The 26,289-nt window shown below is 47.1% G+C and overlaps 1 protein-coding gene across 11 annotated transcripts in view; it reads right to left on the bottom strand.

Annotated features, from left to right (window-relative positions):
• The window catches only part of LOC132382019 (zinc finger protein 362-like), a 66,003-nt gene that overhangs the window by 3,585 nt on the left and 36,129 nt on the right, over window positions 1-26,289 (bottom strand). For 7 of the 11 annotated variants that reach the window (XM_059951827.1, XM_059951823.1, XM_059951828.1 and 4 more), the window contains 5 exons: window positions 22,971-23,038; window positions 20,830-21,082; window positions 12,657-12,966; window positions 10,080-10,304; window positions 8,265-8,343 (listed from right to left, as the gene is read on the bottom strand). In XM_059951827.1, the coding sequence (XP_059807810.1) occupies window positions 8,265-8,343; window positions 10,080-10,304; window positions 12,657-12,966; window positions 20,830-21,082; window positions 22,971-23,033 (930 nt within the window). In that variant the 5' untranslated portion in view covers window positions 23,034-23,038. Of the gene's footprint in view, window positions 1-8,264; window positions 8,344-10,079; window positions 10,305-12,656; window positions 12,967-20,829; window positions 21,083-22,970; window positions 23,039-25,070; window positions 25,232-26,289 lie in introns of those variants that run through there. The other 4 variants (XM_059951829.1, XM_059951819.1, XM_059951821.1 and 1 more) reach the window with 4 other exon arrangements.

Below are 26,289 nucleotides of genomic sequence, written 5' to 3'. Positions count from 1 at the left end.
AGGATGAATTCATCTGTATAAACAGAATGCAAGTCAAGCTTTTCATTGCATCTTGGAACAAGTGACTACCACCCCAAACCGCAAGCTGTACACTGACTTTCAAAGACTCTACGACTCATGTTTGGCAGCTTTGGGCCTGTACTCTCTGGAATTTTGAAGAATGTGGGGGAATCTCATTGAAACCTACTGAATGTTGAAAGCACTAGATAGGGTGGATGTGGAGAGGAAGTTTCCTATGGCGGGGGTATCCAGAACTAGAGGGCACAGCCTCAAAATTGAAAAGTGACTTTTTAGAAAAGAGGGAAGGAGGAATTTTTTAGCCAGAGTTGTGAATCCGTGGAATGCTCTGCCACAGACAGTGGTGGAGGCCAAGTCACTGAGTATATTTAAGGTGGAAATCGATTGTTTCCTGATCAGTCAGGGCATCAAAGGAAATGGCAAGAAGGCAGGTGTATGTGGTTGAGTGGGATCCAGGATCAACCATAATGGAATAGCGGAGCAGACTCGATGGGCTGAATGGCCTAATTCTTCTCCCGTCTTATGCTCTCGGTATTATTCTTCATTTTTACAATTTGCCTTCTTTTGCAAATTGTTTGTTTGTCAGTCTTTATTTTTGTATAGTTTTATCATAAATTTCATTATAATATTTCTTTATTTTCCTGTAAATGCCTTCAAGCAAATGAATCTCAAGATGGGGCAGCACAGTAGTGTAGTGGTTAGCATGACACTAAAATGGAACAAAGGGATATTTTGAAAACAAAACCAAAGCAGAAAGTAAAAACAGAAAATGCTGTAAACATTCAGTATACGTGGAGGGAGACATAGAGTTAATGTCTCTAGTCGAAGTATCTGCATCAGGATGGGATTGACCCGATATGTTGAAATATTTGAAATGCAAGAGGAAGTGGACAGGGTATTGGGGCAGCACAGTCACGTAATGGTTAGCACAACGGTTTACAATAACAGCGTCAACAGACAATAGATAGTAGGTGCAGGAGTAGGCCATTCGGCCCTTCTAGCCAGCACCACCATTCACTGTGATCATGGCTGATCTTACACAATCAGGACCCCGTTCCTGCCCTCTCCCCATATCCCTTGACCCCCGCTATCTATAAGAGCTCGATCTAACTCTCTCTTGAATGCATCCAAAGACTTGGCCTCCACTGCCTTCTGGGGCAGAGCATTCCGCATATCCACCACTCTCTGGGTGTGAGAATGTGAAAAGGGTAAGGGGTACGTGTAGAGGGGGTGGGCGAGGGGTAAGTGTAGCAAAATATGTAGACAGGACAAGAGAGAGGTACGTCATTGGGGAAGAAAGGAGAGGTAGCTAAAATAAGGTGCCAGGCCAGATGTGGAGACCACAAGGAAAAGGGAATCTGCGACCACAAGACAATGTGCTTGACAAAAGTATTCTGAGTCAAACCTATGTACAATGTCCTGTGTATGTTACTCAAAATGGCCTCTTTGGTTTGTTACAAGTAGGAATGCTTCTTTGTCGGATAAGTGTTTCTCTCTCCGTTGTTTCGCTTTAAAATGGCTGATATGGTAATTGTATTCATTTGTTAATCAATGGGGAATGTTATTGTGTCTTGTGATGCTGGGAACTTGGGGGAGGGGTTTTCGCGGGTTTTGGTGTGGGTGGAGGCCGAGGAAGACGCCGAGGAAGGTGGACGTGTGCTGGACTGCTCGTAAGACCACCGGGGTGGTCCCAGGTGCGACGGCCGGATGGGTCGATTGGTTCATTGATTGAGCTCCAACGAGTGCACTAAACAGACTGAACTTTGATAAGTTGAACAACAACATTTTATTGCTCCCAGCATGCAGTAGCTAATTGCTTCATGTTAGTGATGATGCTATGCTAAACGATTATGCTCAGCAGACTTTGTTAGAGTCATAGAAAAGTACAGCACAGAAACAGGCCGTTCGGCCCATCTAGTCTGTGCTGAACCGTTTAAGCCACCTACTCCCCTTGACCTGCACCAGGCCCAAAGCGCTCCATACCCCTAACATCCACGTACCCATCGGAACTTCTCTCAACTTTGAAATTGAGCTCGCATGGACCACTTGTGCTGGCAGCTCACTCCACACTCTCACCACCCCCTCTGAGTGAAGAAGTTACCCCTCATGTTCCCCTTAAACTTTTCACCTTTCACCCTTAACCCATGTTCTCTAGTTCTAGTCCCCACCCAACCTCACTGGAAAAAGCCTGCTTGCATTTACCTGATCTACACCACTCATAATTTTACATACCTCTATCAAAACTCAGCTCAATCTTCTACATTCCAGGGGAAAAAATTCCTAACCCATTCAATCTTTTCTTATAACTCAGGTCCTCTGGACCCCGGAACATTCTTGTAAATTTTTGCAGCACTCTTCCAATCTTATTTACATATTTCTCGCAGGAAGGTGTTCTAAGGCACCTTTCCGTTTGCAAAATGTATTTCGAGCTCAGTGTGATCTCGACAAAGTAGACCACTGATTCCTATTGAAAAGTAGGGCAGACTCTTAGGGCCTGGTGGCCCTCTTCTACTGCTATCTTTTCGTGTTGTACGGTCTCTACTCTTTCAACTCAACGCCTCTTACATATTCCCTCTGGTTCCTTTTACCGTTATCTTACACCAATGAGTGGACTTCTCGGACTCTGGTCAAGATGGCAGGCCTCGCCAGGATGTGAGACGAAGCTGATCACAGGGAGAGCTTGCGAGGCCAGGATCACTAGCTGCCACAACACAATGCAGCCAAGTCAATGCTGACAACAAACCTACAGGACTGTCATTACCTTTGACCTCACAATCTACCTCGCCATGGCCTCGCATCTTATTGTCTGCCTGCAATGTACCTTCTCTGTAACACTTTATTCATCAGTGTGTTACTGCTTTCCCCTTGAAATGATTTCCTCGTGAAGAAATTATCTGCAAGGAAGGCATGCAGATCCCTGTACTCTGCCACGTGAAAATAATAAACCAATTTACTAATTTTAAAACATCCCTGATTCGGTAATGTGGAGGCTGCAGATGCTGGAATTCAGGAAAAACGCACAAAGTGCTGGAGGAACTTAGCAGGTCAGGCAGCATCTGTGGAGCTAGGCCAGAGAGTCCGATTGATTGCGGACTTCAGGAGGGGTAAGACAAGGGAACACAAGCCAATCCTCATAGAGGGATCAGAAGTGGAGAGAGTGAGCAATTTCAAGTTTCTGGGTGTCAAAGAGGATCTAACCTGGTCCCAACATACTGATGCAGCTATAAAAGTAGGCAAGACAACAGCCATATTTCATAAGAAGTTTGAAGAGGTTTGGTTTGTTAACTAAAAGCACTCAAAAACTTCTATAGATGTTAACATGGAGGACATTCTGACAGACTGCATCGCTGTCTGGTATGGGTGGGGGGGTTGGGGGGGATGCTACTGCACAGGACCAAAAAAAAGCGATAGAAAGTGGTCAAATAAGACAGCTCCAGCTCAGGTACTATAGCCTCCGTGGCATCCAAGACATCTTCAAGGAACAGTGACTCAGAAAGGTGATGTTCATTATTAAGGACACCCAGGGCATGCCCTTTTCTCACTGTTACCATCAGGGAGGAGGTACAGAAGCCTGAAGACACACACTCAGTGATTCAAGAACAGCTTCTACCCCTCTGTCAACTGAGTCCTAAATGGACGTTGATCCCGTGAACTACTACCTCACTTTTTCTAAAACATATACATCATTTTTATTTTGCACTACTTGTAAACTATTTAATATTCATACTGTGGCATGCAGAAGTTTGGGCACCCCTGGTCAAAATTTCTGTTACTGTGCATAGCTAAGTGAGTAAAAGATGACCTGATTTCCAAAAGGCATAAAGCTAAAGATGATACCTTTCTTTAACATTTTAAGCAAGATCACTTTTTTATTTGCATCTTTTACAGTTTCAAAATAACAAAAAGGAAACGGTCCCGAAGCAAAAGTTTGGGCACCCTGCATGGTCAGCACTTAGTAACACCCCCTTTGGCAAGTATCACAGCTTGTAAATGCTTTCTGTAGCCAGCTAAGAGTCTTTCAATTCTTGTTTGGGGGACTTTCGCCCATTCCTCCTTGCAAAAGGCTTCTAGTTCTGTGAGATTCTTGGACTGTCTAGCAGGTCTGTCCACAGATTTTCGATGACGTTTAGGTCGGGGGACTGTGAGGGGCATAGCAAAACTTTCAGCTTGCGCCGGTTGAGGTAGTCCATTGTGGATTTTGAGGTGTGTTTAGGATCATTATCCTGTTGTAGAAGCCATCCTCTTTTCATCTTCAACTTTTTTTTTAAAACAGACGATGTGATGTTTGCTTCCAGAATTTGCCGGTTTTTAATTGAATTCATTCTTCCCTCTACCAGTGAAATGTTCCCCGTGCCACTGGCTGCAATACAAGCCCAAAGCATGATCGATCCACCCCCATGCTTAACAGTTGGAAAGGTGTTTTTTTCATGAAATTCTGCGCCTTTTTTTCTCTAAACATACCTTTACTCATTTCAGCCAAAAAGTTCAATTTTAACTTCATCAGTCCACAGGACTTGTTTCCAAAATGCATAAAGCTTGTTTAGATGTTCCTTTGCAAACTTCTGACGCTGAGTTTTGTGGTAAGGACGCAGGAAAAGTTTTCTTCTGTTGACTCTTCCATGAAGGTCATATTTGTGCAGGTGTCGCTGCACAATAGAACAGTGCACCACCACTCCAGAGTCTGCTAAACCTTCCTGAAGGTCTTTTGCAGTCAAACAGGGGTTTTGATTTGCCTTTCTAGCAATCCTATGAGCGGTTCTCTCAGAAAGTTTTCTTGGTCTTCCAGACCTCAACTTGACATCCACAGTTCCTGTTAACTGCCATTTCTTAATTACATTACAAACTGAGGAAACGGCTACCTGAAAACACTTTGCTCTCTTCTTATAGCCTTCTCCTGCTTTGTGGGCATCATTTATTTTAATTTTCAGAGTGCCAGGCAGCTGCTTAGAGGAGCCTGTGGCTGCTGATTGTTGGGAGAAGATTTGAAGAGTCAGGGTATTTATAAAGCTTTGAAATTTGCATCACCTGGCCTCTCCTAACAATGACTGTGAACAAGCCACAGCCCTAACAAGCTAATTAAGGCAAAAGTTATCTGAGAGCTCAAATCTCTTGGGATGCCCAAACTTTTGCATGGTGCTCCTTTCCTTTTTTCCCCCTAGTCTAAATTTGTGCAAAACAAAAATAATACACTAATCTTGCTTAAAGTGTTGAAAAGAATGTTTCATCTTTAACTCTATGACTTTTAGAGATCAGTTCATCTTCTACTCACTTAACTATTCACAGTAACAGAAATTTTGACTGGAGTGCCCAAACTTTGCATGCCACTGTATATATAATTATTGTAATTTATTTACTTTTTCCCCCTATATTATCATGTATTGCATTGAACTGCTGCTGCTAAGTTAGCAAATTTCACAGCACATGCCCGTGGTAATAAACCTGATTCTGATTATGTTCACTTCCCTCTACGGCCTCTGCCTAAGTTGCAAAATGCTTCCAGCATTTTATGTGTGTTGCTCCAATTTAGTAACATTCTTCAGGGAAGGAAACTGTCATCTTTCTACAATCCAGGCCATCCATGCGAGTCTAGACTGCGAAACCTTCGGGTTAATCGCTGTCTTTTTTTCTAAGTGAAGTGCAGAACCACTTCTAAACTGTAACCACACCAACTGAGCCAGCCTTACGTCTGAATGGTGATAGCGGTACAGCGGCCTGTGCTTCAAAGCCACAGGTTCGATCAGGAGCTCGGGTGCTGCCTGCACAGAGACGCCGTGTTCTCCCTGTGACTGTATGGGGTGCGTCAGGATGCTCCGGAAGATGTGCCGGTCTGGAGGTTAATTGGCTGCTCGCCAGTGCGGGTGGAAACAGGGCTAAGAGGCACCGTGGAGAGATCTCTGACTGGTTGCACATCTGTCTGGGACGGAGGGGGCCACCGCACAGCCGCAGAGAGTTGCAAACTCAGCCCGCTCCATCATGGGCCCCAGCCTCCCCGGCACCGAGGAAATCTTCAAAGAGCCGATGCCTCAAAAAGGTGCCGTACCAGAGTTTGAGAAGTCCACTCATTGGTGGAAGATAACGGTAAAAGGGACCAGAGGGAATATGTGAGAGGCGTGAGTTGAAAGAGTAGAGACGGCACGACACAAGAAGATAGCGGTAGAAGAGGTCTTCCAGTCCCTAAGAATCTGCCCTACCTTGCAATAGGAAAGCTCAAGACATGCCTCCCTCTCATAGCTACCATCGGGGAGGAAATACAAGATCCTGGAGACACCACACCCAGCGATTCAGGAATAGCTTCGTCCCCTCCGCCATCAGATTTCCAAATGGACATTGAACCCGTGCGCACTACCTCACTAGTTTTTGCTCCCTTTTCACTTAAATGAATTTTAAAAATATATTTCTTTTTGTAATTTACAGATTTTCATTATTATGTAATACATTGCATTGCTTGCTCAAAACTGACATGCAGTAAGCCAGTGATATTGAACTGGATTCTGATTCTGAATTGAAGGTCATATGGAAAAGAGCCACGTGAAGGGAAATTAATGGGGGGATGGGGTTAATGGGAATGTTCTGAGCTAGCATTGACTTAATGAGCTGAGTGGCCTCCTCCCCTGTTGCAACAAAGTATGAGTGTGATACGAGCGGATTGTCAGTCCTCCCCATGCGCAGGCTGGCTCATTGGTCAAGGCGAAGATGAGGTGGAGCTTCCCTGGAATGACATCCCTTTGGAACAGCAATGAGGAGGAATTTCTTCAACTAGAGAGTGGTGGATCTGTGGAATTCATTGCCACAGACGGCTGTGGAGGCCGAGTCACTGGTTCTATTTAGAGGTTGATAGGTCCTTGATTAGTCAGGCTGAAAAGGTAATGGAGAGAAGGCAGGAGAATGGGGTTGAGAGGGATAATAAATCAACGATGATGGGGTTAGGGTTAGGGACTTGATGGGCTGAATGGCCTAATTCTACTCCGAAATCATGGTGTTATGATATACTAAAATTCAAACACCTGACCCAAAACAAGCTACTTTGTTTCTCACTCGGAATACAAATACACCTTAGTCCCAACGAAGGAAATTTGCCTGCCCCTCACAATTAGCCTGGAAATTGTATCAAAAACATTGTGTCTCCAATCTGTCCATAACCCACATCTCCATCCCTACACAAATAATTACCTGGCTTCTTTTCAAAAGAAATGACTCTGCAGTTCAGTTTAAAGTGTGCACTGTCACTGTTTATTCCTACACAAGGAAAAACTGTATTTTTCCAAACCTGTTTTGAGGCCCATGATCCTTTCTAGATAAAAACTGATCATCTCCAGGTTCTGTTAAATTTTAAACTGATTTGTCAATATTTCCTCTCTCCTGCAGGCTACAAACATCATCATCATAATTACTGTTCTTCTGAATCACCGGAAACACAAAATCTGGCAGCTGCTTTTTCCATCAATTTGTCACATCCTCCACCCTGGGTCATTCCCAGCAGCCCATAAGAGACAAAACCATCGGCATCGTAGCTTCTGACCCTGGAATTGTTCTGTTTCGATCCATCTAACAAGCCAGGGAACTCGAAAGAAAAGCGACGCTGCTGACTGCAACCTCGAAACAGCGAGCTTCTGGCCTCCCCTCCCACAGTGGCAAGAGTGACACCCCTCTCTCCCTTGTTACTGAGAGAGAACCCTAATGCCAGGGTCAAACTGTTGGGGGAACAGTGGCTTTTGGATGGACACTAGAACATGGTCTCTTTGGGCGTTTTCTATTATTTGCAGGCAGGAGAGGGGTTGATGCTCTACTGCTTGTGCTAAAGGTAATGGAGAGAAGGCAGGAGAATGGGGTTGAGAGGGATAATAAATCAACGATGATGGGGTTAGGGTTAGGGACTCGATGGGCTGAATGGCCTAATTCTACTCCGAAATCATGGTGTTACGATATACTAAAATTCAAATACCTGACCCAAAACAAGCTACTTTGTTTCTCACTCAGAATACAAATACACCTTAGTCCCAACGAAGGAAATTTGCCTGCCCCTCGCAATTAGCCTGGAAACTGTATCAAAAACATTGTTTCGTTGGGGTCTTTCTTCTGTTTCGTGGCTGTCTGCAGAGAGTAAGAATTCCAGGCTGCATATTGCATGCATTCTCCCTGATATTAAATAGAACCGTTGAGCTTTCTGAGGCACAGCCCGGAGTATTAATTAAAACGTGAATAGCCAGTAAACAGCAAGTTGAACAGATACACTGCTGCTCACTCACCTGCAGGTTTGATAACTGGGTGAACGCCTTCTCGCAGCCAGGGTGGGCACACTTGTACGGCCGGTCGCCAGTGTGGATCCTGCATTGAAGAAGGTACAAATTTGCATCGCGTCACGCAGGAAAGGCTGCTTACTGCGCTGGAGACGGGCGGTCAGGGACACTCACTACACCTGGTGAAAGGCTATCCTTGTCCCACTGTGGGGTGGTGGGGGAGCCCCTATTATAAGCCATACATTGCTGAAAGACTGTTGTCAGAAACTGTCACAAAAAATGGACTGCAATTCTACACTTGCAATTTGACTTCAAGCACCCCAGTCCACGTTCTCTGGGATCTAGAGGCATAGAGTAACAAAGCACGGACACAGGACATTCGGCCCAACTCATCTATGCTAACCACGGTGCCCACCAAACTCATCCCTGTGTTTGGCCCATATCCCTGTCTAACCATGCACTCCTGTGGCGAAGTGGTTAAGGCGTTGGACTAGCGATCTGAAGCTCATGAGTTCGAGCCCCAGCTGAGTCACTTCGCGACTGAGAGCACCAGCCTGATGAGCCTAGAAGGCTCAGGATAGACTTTAACTAACTTTAACCATGCACTCATCCAAAAAGCACCTGCCACAAGCACTTTCCCTTTCAGCTCATTCCATGTACACACCACCCTCTGAGTAGAGATGCTGCCCCACAAGTCCCTTCTTAATCTTCTCTCCTCTCACCTAACCCAATGCCCTTTAGTTTTATACCCCCCTTTCCTTCCATGTGCATCCATGTCCATCATCATTTTGTGCACCTCTGTCAGATGTTGCCCCTAACCTCCTATATTCCAAGTAGAACAATACAGCAGAGGAAAAGGCCATTTGGCCCACAATGCTGTGCCAACACAGCTAAAACACAAATCAAGAACACCCAAACACCAATCCCTCCTACATTCACCATGTCCATAGCTTTCCAACTTTCTTACATCCATGTGTCTATCCAAACATCTCTTAAAAGCCTCTAATGTATTTGCCTCTACCCCCACACCAGGCAGCGCATTCCAGGCATCCACCCCTCACTGGGTAAAAAAACTTATCCCTCACATCCACCTCGAGCCCACCCCCGCTCACCTTCAAGGCGTGCCCTCTGGTATTAGACATACCTACTCTGGGAAACAGATGCTCCCTGCCACTCTATCTGTGCCTCTTGTAATCTTTTAGACCTCCATGAGATCTCCCCTCAGCCTCTGGCACTCCAGAGAAAACAACCCAAGTTTGTCCAGCCTCTCATAACAGCACACGCCCTCTGAACCAGGCAGCATCCTGGTAAATCTCTTCTGCACCCTCTCCAAAGCCTCAACATCCTTCCTGTAGCGGGGCGACCAGAACTGTCTGCGATACTCCAGATGTGTCCACCCGCTCCCAAGCCCCAGACCCTCAAGTCCTAGCAGTTTCCTCAAACCTTCTCTCCATGTGAAGATGTCCTGCAGGAGCTGGGCCAAACGCAGAGAATTAGGAGAGGCTGGGTGTGCACCTTGGTTGCCATGGAGTCACTAGGCCAGATGATCAGTAGCTGCCCTATATTGCTCCAAATGGTAATCACAGGCATCCCTACACATGATGACATCAAAAGTCTATAGACTTTTCAGTAATAGAGCTAAAACATACACCCCTTCTCTCTGACAGCCTCCTCCCTCACCATCTCCACCAGCCACCCTTCCTTTCCATATCACCACTATGAAGAGGGAGTGACCGTGAGCAGATTGGATTGGATAAGCGGAGAAATGATTTCTTTAAAAAAATCGGGCTTGTAAAGCCATCCATCAAAGCTCCTCAGACCCACCTCGTGTGCTGCTGCAAGTGAGAGAGCTGGCGGAAGGATTTCTCACAGTAGGAGCAGTGATAAGGCTTTACCCCTAAGTGGATGCGTAGGTGCTGGGCCAGGTAGGAGGCATTGGCAAATGACTTGGAGCAGTGTGGACACTTGTGAGGTTTCGCTTCCGTGTGGGACTTCGAATGGATCTGCATTTCGGACTTGGAGAAGAAGGTCAAAGGGCAGATTTTACACCTAGAGGGGAGAGAGACAGAGAGAGGAACAGGATTTATTAACGAAAAGCATGTACAAGCCAAGGAGTTCCAGCCAGTTTCCCAGCTTCTAAATACTTAACAGACCCAACAAAACACCAGCTACTTTCCAGAGTCTGGTGCCTGTACGTGGGTTTGAGTCCTGCTACAGAGACTGGTGGGAGCTCTGATGACCCTACATCCATTCGCTTGGGGGCAATGTTAAAGAGCCCATGGCACTTTTATAAAGAAGGATAGAAGGATTACTTTTGGGACTTGAACATTGTTTATTCCTCTATCCATCCTTTCTGAAGAGCCCCAGAGCGAATGGTCATGATATATTGCTGTCTGCAGGTGCTAAGCTTAAGTTGGAGCTGCGTTTTCTACATCACCTGTGGTCTGGGCCTGCTCAAACAAGTACTGTAGGCGCTAAGCTCAATGCTGCCACCTCCTGGCAGTGGAGATCATTGCAGAACACTCAGGATCCAAACACGAGCTGATTATAAAACCCAAGCCCAGGGTGCAGGACTCAACACGTCAATGAAACTGTTGTTTTTGAGGGAAAGAAAGGTGGCAAACTCAATCAGCCTCCAAACTAGATACTACCTTCACATACACACTTTATGAGGACGTATGTCTAGGGTTAATGCACGGCAAGAGCTCGGAAGGTCGAAGACTAAGGTAGAGGCCCAAAAAAGTCAGGAGGGATGGGTCACCAGGGTTGGGGGTCCACACAAGTCTGGAAGCCAGTGACCAAAGATCAAACACAAGATCGGCATGCTGGGATGAATTCCAAAGTCGGAGGCCCATCACCTGTGAGTCTGAGAATTCTGGGACAAGGACCGGAGCCCCAGAGGCAGCCTATCCTGAGGGTGGAGGCCTGACTTGTTGGGTGGAAAGGGTGGGAATGGGAGTTTATTTTGCTCTTGTTGACTTATTTTTTTTTTGTTGTTGTTTTTGCTGTCTCTGGAGTTGTCCTGTGGAACAATATGAACAGGCTGTGAAAAAAGGGACATTTGTCCTCTGGTTTGTCTGCCTGACCCCAGCCTGGGAGCCAGTAATACGTTTAGTCTTACTCTGCAGAAAACAAGAATAGCCGAGGTTCTAGCACCTAACTGTTACCCCGTAACTTCCTTCTGTCCAGATCAATCACAGTGCAATCAGCAGAAGCTTTCTTCTAGGCATGTAGAAGCTCCTCTGGCAGAAATCACTATCAGAGGATGAATTCTGGAGTGGAATGGAAATACCTTCTCCAAAATTCTCCTTCCAGGGACGTGTCCAACCTCGGAATGGGGAGATCCCCAGTGCAACGGTGAGCAGCTCCAGTAGGGTGAGCTTCACACTGGAGTAAAGCTGGGAAGATCCTGAAACATCCCCCAAACTGGAACGTTGCCTTCAATGGAAACAACTGGCCCAGAATAGTGAACTCCGTAGAGGGGCTCCGTTCTCGAGCACACCTCCAGAACAGGAGTTCAACATTTTAGTTTTAGGAGATTAACTGCTCTGCAAGATACCGCTGATTTAAGGCTACTAAATTTTCATTGCACCCTGACCAACTGCACAACCCCCAAGCAGGCTCACCTTGTTAAATAAGGGGAGACTGCTCCAACTGCCAACAGTATCAGAGCCTGGATCTACACAAAAGTTTAACGGCACATGGGGACTAGTGGAGGAAATTATTTATGCAACAGATGTGATCTGCAACACTAAAAAGGAAGAATTTGCTTCCAAAACGGAATTCAGTAACTACTTGGAAAATAGGAACTGTAAGGAATGGAGCAACTGAGAATTCTTTTCTTCAGCAACCCGGGCAAATGGCTTCTTCACCTTTTTTGATTTGCTGAATCCTTTTGAAATAAAAAATGCCCAGAAGCAAAGTGTGACAGGCCTTGCTCTACTTCAGGCTCGCAGATCACACGGTGACATGGAAAGCAAGCTAGCCCTTGTTTAACGTGAGACATTTCGGAAGGATTTAAAAGCCTAAGGTCTCCCATGGAAGCCGAATCTTTTACCTTTGTCCTGCTCTTTCTTCCCAGAAGCCACACCCCTGTACAGCCGTCTTCTGGCGTGACACAAGAAGTTCTGCAGACGCAGAAACTCTTGAGCAACACACACACAAAACGCTGATGGATGTCAGCATCTAGAGAAGGTAATAAACAGTTAATGTTTCATGCCAAGGCCCTTCATCAGGACTGGGAAGGAAGGGGGACCCTCCATAGATGCTGCCAGACCTACTGAGTCCCTCCAGCTTGTTGAGCGTGTTGACCTGCTGGCGTAACCTGCAGCCCACCCATACTGCTCCAGAGATCAGGTTTCTGAGCTTTCGAGTGACACTATCTTCCAAGTGGTACTCTACCGCTTATTTTCCAACCTGTACGTTTTCCCATCCTTAGAAGGCTCGTTGCCTGAAGCCAGAATGGGATAGGGCACCACGAGGACAGGCGGCCCGATGCAGTTTTCCCCTTTTATCTTCTTCCTCCCTCGCTCGGTCTTCAGGGCGTTGGCCAGGCCATTCTTGCTGGAGTGTGCGGGGTCCATCCCGTGGTGGGTAATCAGGCCAGAGATCAGGCTCGGGGAGGAGACCTCGGTGCGTCCCTGGCTCACCAGGGTAGGGGTTGACACGCTGATGGAGTCGCAGGTAACAGTGGGCGAAGACAAGCTGAGCCCTGGGGAGGAAACAAATGGCATGGAAATTTAGGAAATCCAACTCCGAGCTTCCCAAACATGAACATTTCCTCTCCTATCAGATTTCCTGTTCTCCTGCAGCCCTCTGCCACTTCCACCCGTCAACGAATAGCTTCTTACATCATCTGCCCTCTCTCGCCCACCTTCCCCCTCACCCGGTCTCACGTATCACCTGCCAGCTTGTACTCCTCCCCTTCCCCACCTTCTGCCCTCTTCCCTCCATTCCTGATGAATCCACCTGCAGATGTCAGAAGTCTGAAGTGAACCCAGTATCTTCTAATCCAAATTTTGCTCCTGTGACAAGACATCGACTCTGCAAACTCCACCTCCGTCCAATGAGAAAACTCCCAACTTCTTCCACAAAATCCTGCTTCTCCCCTTCTTTATCTACCCCCGTTCAACTGTTAAGTAGATCATTCCCTGGACATTGTTGTCCAGGGACCTTACCACACCACTCCCTCGGTCCTCCAGTCCTCCCTTTGCTTGCAACTTAAAATCTCTCTCTTCCAATTCTAACCCTGGTACTCCATCCATGGAAGCTGCTTCAGCTGCTCAATATTTCGGCAACTTCTGTTTGTGCGACCCTCGCTCAGAATTCCAGTTCCCGAGGATGGCGGAGGCCAGATCATTGGATATATCTAACGTCAGGATGGATAAATACTTTGAAAGCAGAGGGTTGAGGGTTATGGGGAGCCGGTGTTGAGGCCAACGCCAATCAGCCACGTTCCTACCGAAAGGCAGGCAGGCAGTTGATGGGATGGTTGACCCACTGCTACTCTGGTATTCGAAGTGCGCTCGTGGGGTGGTAATTGGTTACACCGGGTGGAAGTTCGTCACGGCCCTGTCACGTCTGCCTTTAATGTTGACAAAGCACTTTCTAAACAGTGTGGGAAGGACAGAGGCAGAGCCCAGTGGTGCATTCTGAAGTCCAGTGACTAACTTCTCCCATTTCCTCTACTGCCCACGCACGTTGCAGACTCACAGTCCACGACTCCATGCTGTTGTTCTCCTTAATCCGGTCAGCCAGTTACTCAAGGGCAAAGTCAATCAGATTGGCGTTTCCCTCGCAACAGGGAAGGCAGTCACCTGACCCAGTATGCTGGCTCTCGGAGCAATCCCAGTTCCCCACTCGTTCCCTGGCACTCGTCAACCTGTTCCCGGACTCTCCCATCCTCCACCAACTCTGCAGGCAATGTCTAGCACTGATTAACCTACCAACCAGCGCCAGGAGGCAGAAGTTACCGGTGCCAGGAGTGTTGGGGGAACACAAACCAACTCCTTCATACGCAGGGTATAGTTTACACACACTTGGAGCCCCGGGAGGAGGGTTTAGCAGATAAGCGCTGGAATTCTGCTCACAGAATAGCATATTCTGAAATCCCAGCATAGCAGGAGGGATCCAGGCCTCAAGGTTGGCAGGGGCTCAAGGTGTCAGATGACCTGCACCTTCAAGGGCATTAATGGACGGGCTTTTAAATGCTGGCTCAGACTCCGAAGCCCACAACCCAAATGAATAATAATAAGAAGAAAACGTTCCCTGAAAGACCTCCACGCAGGCAGCATTTGAAGACAGGTCTGAACCAGGGCCTCTGTGAGGTAGTAGCGGTAACTACTTTTTAGAACTTTTTAAAAGCTATTTATTAATGCTTTTGGGAGGGTGATTTTAGATGCATGTCATATTTATACTGAGTTAAATACTGTATGTAATTAGTTTTGCTACAATAAGTGTATGGGACACTGGAAAAATGTTGAATTTCCCCTATGGGGATGAATAAAGTATTTATCTATCTATCTATCTATCTACTGCTCAATCAGGTCACAAAACGTCAAATCGGTTCTGAAATTCAGCCAGTGAGTTTATTGTTTGAAACAAATGTTTGGCGGTGGCTGTGGGTACAGCAAACACAGGTAACCTGCACCAAACAATGGTGCACGGTGAAGATTTTAATCCCCAGATCAGCGAGCTCTCATTTACCATTAGCTGATCATCCCATCAGCCACCTTTGCACTTCAATAGAATTCAGAGAAAAGTACAGCACAGAAACAGGCCATTCAGCCCATCTAGTCCATGCCAAACCATTTAAATTGCCTATTCCCATTGACCTGAACTGGGACCATAGATCCTCCATGCAACTACCATTCATGTAATTATCCAAACTTCTCATAAACACTGAAATCAATATTCAATGTCAATCTGCAGCTGGCACTCTAGCATTGACCTGACAACCTCGTCTCCCACACCAAGGAAGGATTCTAAACCAATGCAAATTATGCTTGGCATCCGAAGGAATTGGGTTTTACATTCCTCCAACAATCCTGAATTCCTTCATCCCACGTATCTGTCACCTTGTGACTATGCTCTGGAATTCCCTCCAGAAATCTCAACCTCTCCAACTTTACAACATTCCTCAGAAGTTGTCCCTTTTGCCAAGCACGAGGGCCCCTTTGTTTCTCCAAGCTCCTGCGAAGCACCAAAAAGGGACTATTTAAATGCAAGTTGTTGTTGCCACCGTTACCAAGCACACAAGTGTTGGGATCCCAAGACTGGAACTGGGTCGGCATCAATATGAAATCTGAATTAGTTACGAGGGATCATCAGCCGTGACTCTTCAAAAATAAACTGAACACACTTCATTATCGTAACTTTTTCCAATGTATTTGATTACATTTTATTTATTTATTGAAGTACATCGCGGAGCAGGCACTTCAAGCCTCACCGCCCAACAATCCCCTGATTTAACCCTAGCCTACCCACATGACAAATTACAATGACCAATTAACCTACCAACTGCATCTTTGGACTGCAGGAGGAATCCCACACGGTCACGGGAGAACGTACAAGCTCCTTACAGGCAGCGACGGGAATGGAGGGTTCACGGAGGATGGAGGTGTGTAGCGTAGAGACCGAGCACACATGATGCCAATGAGCTGGTTGGAAGCAGGGAATCGGAAATTATCAAATTAGTGGAAGGTGAGAGAGATGCCTCAGGGGTCAATGGGAAGGGAAGACAGGATGAAGTCTGGGGGTATAGAACAGGGTTGTGGCACAACAGGCAGAAACAAAGAGCCTGATAGGGCAGCCCTGTTTATGGTTCGTGGGTAAGGGATAGAAGTGAGCAATATGGGACTGAGGCACCAAGGAGGGGAGATCTCCTGACTTTGAGAAATCTGTAACAGGTACAGTGGCCTGTGTTTGCTAATGGGATGAGGTGTTGGAGAGTGGTCATTACCCCAGCAAAATTTAACGCGATTCAATGGCTGTATAGTGAGTGGAGCTGGTAGAGGTTGCTACAGTGAGATCTTCCTGAATCTCGATGTTTAACCACGGTGTGTGGTATTTGCGATTATACAGCTCCGACTGAGCAGGGGCGCACTTGACTGCCACCTTGTGGAGAGTATTAAACACAGCATTGCCCGTTACTGCCCAACAGGAGAACCTCTAGGGTCAAACTGCCTGCATTAAATCATGTCCCTTCTTTACCCTGATTCAACCCAGACCTCTGTAATAACAAGAGTGTGGTGAAATTTCAGATCCACAGCTCTCAGTAAATGCTCTGCTGAAATCATTGAGAATTGGTATTTGATACTTCAGAGAAAGTGCGGATAATGATGGAGGTTTATTATAGAAACCATCAAGACTCAAAGGTTTGAGGTTCAGCGAAAGGTTGTGCAGAAGAGGACTTTATTTCCTGAAGCACAGGAAACTGTGGGAGGACCTTACAGAGGTGTATAAATTCACAAAATCTCTGGCAGGTGCTCTTTTTTCCCCTCGGGAAAGGGATCAAAAATAAGAGGCCATCACTTTGAGGCGAGAGAGGAAAAATACAAAAGGGACCCAGTGGTAATTTCATGCAGAGGTTGGCACATACTTGGAATGAGCTGCAGAAGGAATTGGTTGGAGCAAATAAGCAACAAAGTTGAATATACTAGGACATGTATGTGGGTGGAAAAGGTTTAGAAGGATAAAGGTCCATACACGAGCAAATGGGGCTAGCATGGCAAGGACAAGATGGGCTGAAGGGCCTGTTTACAAGTTATTCTACTCTATGACCAGGTTACATTTGTGTAGTAGACTAAGCAGGTTAAGGCTGAACCAGAGTTACCCTCGCAGTCCTGGTAGGGTCGGTACCAGGTTAGATCTCGCGAGCTGTCACCTGGGAACAGGTGGAGCTCTGCCGACATCACCTGGCATCCGGGAGTGAGTATAACGCATTATTGTTCTGGGCACACCTCCTCATTATCTTTTCCTGAGCGCGATGCTGAGGCACCCTCTCAGAAGTCACAGTGTTATTCCCACACAGATCTAGCAAATGTTCACGGTCTCCAGAAACATCCAAATATGGGAGCAGGAGTAGCCATTCATCCCTTCCTTCTGTTCTAGCATTCAACTCAATTATGGCTCGACTTCAGTGTATGTTCCTGCTCTCTCCTAAACCCCTTGTTGCTCTTTGTTTCCATATATATTGTTCAAATATATTCAGCAATGTGGGCTCCACAGCTTCTTGTGTTACAGAATTCCACTGTTAGCCCCAAAAGCCTTACTGAGTTGCAAGATAGTGACCTGTGTTGCTGTAAGCCCAGCCACATGAAACTGTCTCCCTGTTGAGCCCAGTCAGGATTTTGTTCATTTCAACAAGATTTCTCTCATCCTTCCAAACTTCAGTAAACTCAAGCTTCATCCGTCAAATCTCTCCTCCTACAACAGTCCCACCAGTTCAGGAATCTGTCTGGTGACAGTTTGCCGCACTCCTTCTGAGGCAAGTGTATATTTTCTTAGATAGGGGGAGAAAAACTGCACACAATGTATGATCTCACCAGTACCTTGTGCTGGAGCAGTCACACAAACCCATACCTGCATCTGTCCTCAAAACCTCTTGTACCAACTCACCGTCTGCTCGCGGCCCTTTATAACAGGCTCACTGAATAGCAGGCGGCCCTTGTTCTCTCAAGCTGGGGCTAAACGTAGATCTGAGCGTGTCCAAATTCACCACACTTGGGTCAGCCAGGTTACATCTCCTGCTGTGTCAGGGCTGATGGCTGCCAAATGGCCGGGGAGAGTGTGCATCTGGAAGAATCTAATGCTCCAGACCATTACGTGGTGGCTGACGTCATGCAACACAGAATTTCAGGTATGCTCCAGGACGAAGGGGCCAGTTCTGAGACATTCTCACTCTTGACTGACCTGCCCAACGCCCATACTTTCCAGATTCTGACAATAAATGTGCTGAGTCGTCTTTTGATCAACAGCGCCACCTGGTGCTGCAGCTGTGGCACTGCAGCTACACGACTCACCCCGTTGATCAAACAAGAATGGCTCTGGCAATATTGGGGAGAAAAAAAATCAAAACAGCCGAATCTCAGGTGCAGGCTACTTAAATTCCAATCACAGCCACAAACCTGCTTTCCTCATACACCCTAGTGACCCCGGAGGGCTCTAACTTCATTTCTTCGATTGGAAAGTCAGGCAGCTATGGAGGCAAAGCTATCCCAGCATCCACAGGGAGAAAGAAAGTCCTCTATAAAGACAAGGGTTTTAATAAAGGCTTCCCTTCCCATATACAGGAACAGGCCCAGTTCCACGGGAAATCAACGTTTAAAAACAAAAGGACTAGGAATGAAAGTGGGCCACTTGAACTCTTTATTTATAATAAAGTGGCAGCTGATTTGACTGCAACAAGAAGACGCGAAACCTTTCACTCCACCACCCTCTGCTCTCATCACCTTGATTAATGAACTCACGGGCCTCAGACAGGAGAGCAGGTTATACTTCTATCCTTCTTCCACCTACACCCGCCCCCCCCCCCCAAGGTGCTACAAATGTGGGAGAACGGGCAAGCCACAGAAAGCCCAGTACCCCCAATGAGTGGGATTCATGAGCACAGTGGGCTTCTTGCTCCTGCACCCCACCTCCCCCTCCTTAGGACACAACTGAAGTAATGAACCCCAACAATCAGGGAGTGTGTCAGCTGGGAGATCGAGGGGTTGCGAGCTATAGTTACCAAGAGCCTGACCAGAGGGGTCAGCAATCAGCTGTCCCACAAACGAAAACAGCAGGCGATTATTTTTCAAACACATAAAACGTCAACCTGGGGGCTGAGTTTTAAGTCCTGTAGCCTCCATTAATTCCATTGTCGTGTACTCCTCTTTGAATCTGAGTTAACGACGAAGGTTGCAAGTTTCCCACCTTTTGATGCAATTTCTGCTCTTGAATCAGAGGCTTAATAAAACAGTCATGGGCAGAGAAACAAGATGAGCGGCTGACATCAGGGCAAATGGGTGGCACACATTAAAAAGAGGCCCAAAGCTGGTTGACTTTCTCCGCCCAGTTGCCTCTCCCCTCCCTGACCTACGAGAGCCAGTGCTCCCGTTTCCGATCGCTTTCCCTGCTAATACTCCGACGGCCCTCAGGATCTGGAAACAAACAGAATGCTGACACTCCCTGTCAGGATTCGGGTGTGAGGAATGGAGCAGCAAAGCTTATGAATGTGATACAGATTATTAAGTTACTGCAGAATGACCGTCAGCAAGTCAAAGAGAAATGACCATGTTTCAAGCATAAACCTGAAACGCTAAACTTCAGGTTTCTCTCCTCAAAGACAACAGAAGTATTTCCAGTCATTTGTCTTCTTGTTACCCATCCCCGTGTTGCTGCTTTTGAACCCTGGATGTTGACCTTCAATAGGCAGTTTCATAACCTCATGACTTTCCAGGAATCTAACCGGCTGTGGGTCACAGATCCACAGCCAGCTCATTTTCTTTCTCGTGTCCGCCCCTCTCTGTCAGGCCATGGGATCAGAATCCACTCCACCAGGCTGTTTATTCCAGCCCGTGCACCGGCTTTTCAACAAACAGAAATTCTGCTGCCGATTATTCTTCAACACATAACGATCATATGTGATTGACTGGTTGCATCACAGCCTGGTATGAAAAACCAATGCCCTTGAATGAAAAGTCCTACAAAAAGTAGTGGCTACGGCCCAGTCCAACACCAGTAAACCCCCTCCACTCACTGAGCACATGAAATGCTGCTGGAGGAAAGCAACATCCATCATCAGGGACACCCACCACCCCAAGAACATGCTCCCTTCTCACTGCTGCCATCAGGAAGAAGGTACAGGAGCCTCAGGACTCACACCACCAGTTTCAGGAACAGTTATTACCCCTTAACCATCAGACTCACTCACCCCATCACTGAACTGCTCCCACAACCTATGGACTCCCTTTCAAGGACTCTTCATCTCAAGTTATCAATATTTATTGTTTATTTATTATTATAATTTTTCTTTTGTACTTCCAATTTGGTGTCTTCTGCACACTGGCTCTATGTGCTGTTGGGTGCAGTATTTCATTGAGTCTATTACAGTTACTGTTCTACAGATTTGCTGAGTACGCCCACAAGAAAATGAATCTCAGGGTTGTATATGGTGATGTACATGTACTTTGTTAATAAAACTTAACTTTAAATTTTGAACTTTGATACTTTAGGGGCCGTGTTTTAAACCTCATAGTCTCCACTAATTTCATGACAATTGGATTTAACCTTTCTAACAACTTAGAAATGTAAGAGACAATTCATAATCTCAGAAGGCTGTAAGCTCCCCGTGTAAGTTCCTTATTGCAAAGTGCTACAACAATCCACTTTTGTTTCAACCTCCCTTTCCAACTCCTGCTCCTGAGATTGAATGCCAGCCTCCATTGGCCAGAAACCTATAGCATTATAAACAGAGGCAGGTCGACCCCACTCTTAGCACATGAACCAGCGCGGTACATCACGCTCCACGGAAAAACAGGTCAGGTAAAAGCCAACATTCAAACAAGTGTGTGAGAAAAAGGTGCGTCCTTACAGTTCGGAGTACCTGTTACAGAACTAGTGGCGGGCCGCGCGTGGAGCGCCACGTCCGGCTGCGGGGTCTGGGCGTGGACCTCGGACAGCTGCTGCGGCTTGAGGATGGACAAGGGCGACTGGCCGCTCTGCGAGGTCGACGACAGCAGCAAGGGCTGCTGGGACTGCACGGACGAAGGGGGCACGTGTGGCGGTCGAATCTTCTCCGCCATCAGCTGCTCCTTGATCTTGTTTATCAGCATCAGGTTATCGAGCTGGGGGGTGGGGGTGGGGAGGGAGGGGGCAAAGACATCAGAGAAATGAGACATTGCAACACCAAGAATGCAAGACAGGCTTACTAAGGGAAGTGGAGCGCACGGGAACAGAGACGTTGGGGTGTCCCAGCACAGAATTCCCCAGCTAACTGGCCTGTGTGAAAATGGGGTAGGTATCATACCCACTGTCCTACTACAAGTAACCACTTCCTTCAATATCCACAGCTTTTGCTTCTCTTTTCTAGAATCCCTTCAGGCCTCCACTCAAGGGGACACGATTTCAGATGGGTTGTACCCCACCCCCAAAGATATTTAATGGTGGGAGTTAACACTGTCCCTCCTGGATATGTGCCGGTCCAATTAAATCCCATCCTCAGCCGAAAGTGGAGGAGAAACGCAGGAGAAAGTGCAGCCCACTCAGATCCAAGACGCTGCACACAATTGAGCCCCAACAAGCAGCAGTCACATCAGCACCGACAGACTGGGAACCCCTGTGACCCGACTACCTGGTCTCATTCACCAACCAACCCCGCGAGGGAGCTTCAGCCGCCCGTCCGCCGGCTGGCCTCCTGCGTAAAAGCCGCTGCAGACACGCAAGGCCTTTGCCGCTGGGCCGCGCTTGCATCCTGCGTTCTGGTGACTTTGGACGGACCGCAGCAGGGGCAAAGTGCTGCAAGGACTCCCTCTTGCCTCGGAGAGAGGAAGTGGCGCTAGGTGAGGGCGCACACCACCCCAGGCAGGGACGGAGAAGGCACGGGGTCACACGGAGCCCCTTCAGGGACAATAGAAACACTCTTCCCTATAAACAGTGAACCTGAGCCCAGAATAAGCAGGGCCAGGATCAATTGCTTTGTTTGTGTGAATTCTAAACCTACCCCATGGATCGCATCACCCATTTCAAGTGGGCAATCTCGCGATACTTCCAGCTTTAAAGCTAGATGGATACAGACTAAGTTTCCCTCGATGGTTCCCAATCACGGGCACATCAGTCCCAGCCCTGGCAGAGTGACCGCCACAGTCTACTCTCTGCAATCTCAAGCCTCGAAGGAGAAATGACCACACAGTCCAAGGTGACATGGTGGGGCTGTCAACCGAGCTTCCCGGGGCCCGGACTGAGCCCCTAACGGTGAGGCATAGCACATATGTGGCCCCCCAAGAAGCTGGGTACCTCAGCCGGGTCTGCAGCCAGGGTGAAGGGGCGGTGTCCAGTCCACACAGGCATAGAATCCTCCCACCCCATCTTTATCCGGGGCCTGGTGACGGGTCAACATAAGGAGCCAAGGGACCAATATGCTGGAGGGGTGTGGACAGCGCACTAGGCTAATTGATTCATTTACGCCACCTGTACCAAGACACAATGAGAAGCTTTCATTTGCCTATCATCCATTCAGGCCACTTCACACACAAGCACACTGAGGTAGTAAAAATAAAGAGAAAGTGTTACAGAAAAAGTGCAGGGTAGTCGGTCAGAGTAAAGCGCAAAAGACCACGGTGAGATAGACTGAGAGAACAAGAAATCATCCTTATTGTACAAGATTGAGGTCTGTTAAAGAGTCTCACGACAGCAGGACAGAAGCAGGTACGTGCTGCGAGGCTTAATCTTCTGCCCGATAGGAGGAGGAGAAGAGAGAATGACCCAGGTAGGAAAGGTCCTTGGTTACGTCGGCTGCTTTCCCAACGCAGGGGGGAGAGTAGACAGAATTAGCGGAGGGGCAGAGCAGACAGAATTAGTAGAAGGGAAAACTGGAACGAAGAGGTCAGTCCAAGGAGTCCTATAGCAGCAGGGATCGTCTAACAGCGGGGTCTTATCTCCCCACCCCCCAGAGGCAAACACCTTGAACCTGAAATGCACACGTGAGTGGTGTGATGGAAGCCCCTCCTGCCCTACCTGGCTCGTCATGGTGGGTGGCGGTGGCCAAAAGTACGGGTTGTTGAATCGCGGCTCTGCCATGGCAACTGTGCAAGAGAAACAAACACCTCAAGTTGCGGTCATTCTGTGGCAAGCAAATCCCACTGTCCCCAAACTCCGAAAAAAGCCAACTCTGCCCATAAATAGAATCCTGCTCCCGCGTCCCTTTCCCGAGGAAGGGGAACCCAAAAACCGGGAGCATAGCTTTAAGTTGGGGGGTGGGGGGAGATTTAAAAACAACCTGAGAGGCAACTTCTTCATGCAGAGGGTGGTCCACGTGTGGAACAAGCTGCCGGGAAAGTGGTTCAGACAAGTACAATATCCAAGTGTCTTTTAAATCTCGTTAAGTACATCGATTGGGAAGAAGGTTTAGAGGAATGTGGGCCACGCACACAGGGCAGTAGGCCAGGCTTAGCTGGGCCGGCATGGACAAGATGGGTCAAAGGGACTGCTGCCGTGCTGTACGCAGCCTCTGGGAAGCCACTTCTAAATTTTACCAGGGACAGAGTGAAGACTGTTGAGCCTGTCCCTGTAACAGGAGGAAGCTGGTCATCTGTTTAGAACTGGTGTCTCTCTGCAGTCCAAACATGCCTCATTGTCGTCACTGACAGCAGTTATAGTCATCCATCAGGGAAATTGCCTTCGGCCCATCATGTTGGTGCTGTCTATCAAGTACTATTTACATTAATCCTACAAACGTTTCTTCTTCCCACACTCCCCTGCACCCTCTCTAGATTCTGCCACTCGCCTACGCAACTGGGACAAATTGCAGCGGCCAATTACGCCACCGACTCGCACCTCTTCGATGTGATTGGAAAGCGGCGCATGCAGTCACAGGGAGGACATGCAAACTCCACACAGACAGCACCAGTGGACGGGACTGAACTTGGATCACTGGCAATGGCTCTATCAGCTGTGTCAACCTCTTCTCCTTATTTTACTTCTACTTCCACCGTACTCTCCTCTGAACTCTCAGCAACCCCCAAGCACGGGACATTTCGTAATCATTCCCCCCCCCCTTTTGGTTCTGTTAAAAAATATTAAAATTATTAATTCACCCCATCCACCTCACTCTAAGCCAGTGATACACAGTTCCAACACTGCCCTTCCCCTCCATCTGAAGTAAGATAGAACTTTCACAAAAGTCACTATATTGCCATGTCAAACTGATTTCTTTGGTTGACCTTCTACTCTAGGTGTATCCATTCCTGTGCCACGTTCTATTGCAATCTTCTCACTTTACTTTCTTCTAATAGCCTGGAGTTTTGAGGGCATCCTCATTTCCTACCTGGTAGCTTTCTCCCTCCATCCTCTATTTCCGTGGTTTGACCCATTTGTCAACATTGAGCCGATAAATGAAAGGGTGTTGGCTTGGACCAGGGACCATGATCTTATTCCTCAAGTCCTCAATTCGAAAATCACTTCAAAATTATTGGTACTGCTTGGTCAGAACGTCAATGATTTGCAGGCTGCAATTTGAGCTTTATTACGCAAATTTGAATGGCAATTAAATACAAAAAGATGCCCTACTTCCTGTCAGGAGGGAAGAATGAGGGTGTATTTACAGATCATATAGGGGGTAAGCAATGTTGACCAACTCAACACACACAAAATGCTGGAGGAACTCAGCAGGTCAGGCAGCATCTATGGAGATTAATAAACAGTTAGTGTTCCCGGCCGAGACCCTTGTTGTCTGTCAGCTTGGGAGGAAGGGGTTAGTAGAAGCTGGTGGTTTTATTGGAGTACAAGACCTGCCATGTTTCAGACCAGCAAAGCTGACAGATTTTGGGCATTTGCTTTTTGTTGGCATCATTTGGAGGAATATTATGCTACAAGAGAAAAGATGCCAATGGAAACAAAAATTCTACGAAAAGTTGGGGTCAAACTTTCTGACGGTTGCTAAAACACCTAGACATCTGGGCAGTCTTGGGAGAACTCCTGCAAACTTACTTACTTATTTATTATAAATCCGGATGAGGTCGTCCAGCTCAGAAGACCTATTCCCTGCCTCCTTATTTTCCTGGAGGATTTGCTCATCAACACGCCCATCAACTCCCCTTGAACTCTATTGACACTTACCTCGCAAAGGGGCAAATGATAGCAGCCCATTTGCCTATCAGCACATTCTTTTGGGACTTGAAAGGAAATGGCAGGAACTCGTGCAGTGACAACAATGCAAACTCCATAGAAACACAATAAACCAGCAGCGTGCATTCAGAACTGCATGAAGGAAAATCTCGGCCTGAGTTGTCAAGCCAAGTCATTTAGCTCTGACTTCAACCAGCCTTTAGCTTTAAACAAATCTGAACTCTTTCTCCTGGGTTATTTGGTATTCCAAAAACAGAAGTCAACAGAAGAGAGGTAATTATTAATCAAGAATATGCAAATAGAGATCGAGGCCAGCCGGCAGATGGACTGAATGAGTTGTTCTTATTTACACTTCTCAAGAAAATCTTGTGCAATCTTAAAATTCCAGGAATGAAAGGGTTATCGTACGAGGAACGTTTGATGGCTCTGGGCCTGTACTCACTGGGATTCGGAAGGATGGGGGGAACCTCACTGAAACCTTTCAAATGTTGAAAGGCCTAGACAGAGTAGATGTAGAAAGGATGTTTCCCATGGTGGTAGAGTCTAGGACAAAAGGACATTGCCTCAGGATAGAGGGGTGCCCTTTCAAAACAGAGATGCAGAGAAATTTCTTTCGCCAAAGGGTGGTGAATTTGTGGAATTTGTTGCCACATGCAGCTGTGGAGACCAGGTCGTTGGGTTTATTTAAGCCAGAGATTGATAAGGTTCTTGATTGGACACACCATCACAGGTTACGGGGAGAAGGCTGGGAACTGGGGTTGAGGAAGAGATAGAAAAAAGGATCAGCCGTGATTGAATAGCAGAGCAGACTCGATGGGCCAGATGGCCTAATTCTGCTGCTATGTCTTGTGGTCTAACCGACTGGAGACGATGCTTCTAATGGCTATTCATAAACGACGGTGTTGTTGACAGTGAAGAGGATAATCACAGGTTATAGTTCAGCTGGTGAAATAGGGCTATTTAATGACAGATGGAATTTAATCCGTAGGGGAGCGGGGAATAGGTTTATAGGGAATCTGAAGAAGAATTTTTTCCCACTCAGAGCGCAGTTACAATCTAGAAGACACTGCTTGAGTGGGTGGTGAAAGCAGGTTCTCTCACAATATACAATTAGACGAGCACTTAAATTGCCAAGGCATAGCCGTCAACGGATCAAGTGCTGGTAAACGAGGTTGGTGTTGATGAGACATCATGGAAACAGTGGGTTAAA

The sequence above is a fragment of the Hypanus sabinus genome, chromosome 27, assembly GCF_030144855.1.
Source record: "Hypanus sabinus isolate sHypSab1 chromosome 27, sHypSab1.hap1, whole genome shotgun sequence".
In the NCBI taxonomy this organism is placed as follows: Eukaryota; Metazoa; Chordata; class Chondrichthyes; order Myliobatiformes; family Dasyatidae; genus Hypanus; species Hypanus sabinus.
The sequence above is the reverse complement of the archived record's forward strand: the minus strand, read 5'-3'. Positions and strand labels throughout refer to the sequence as shown.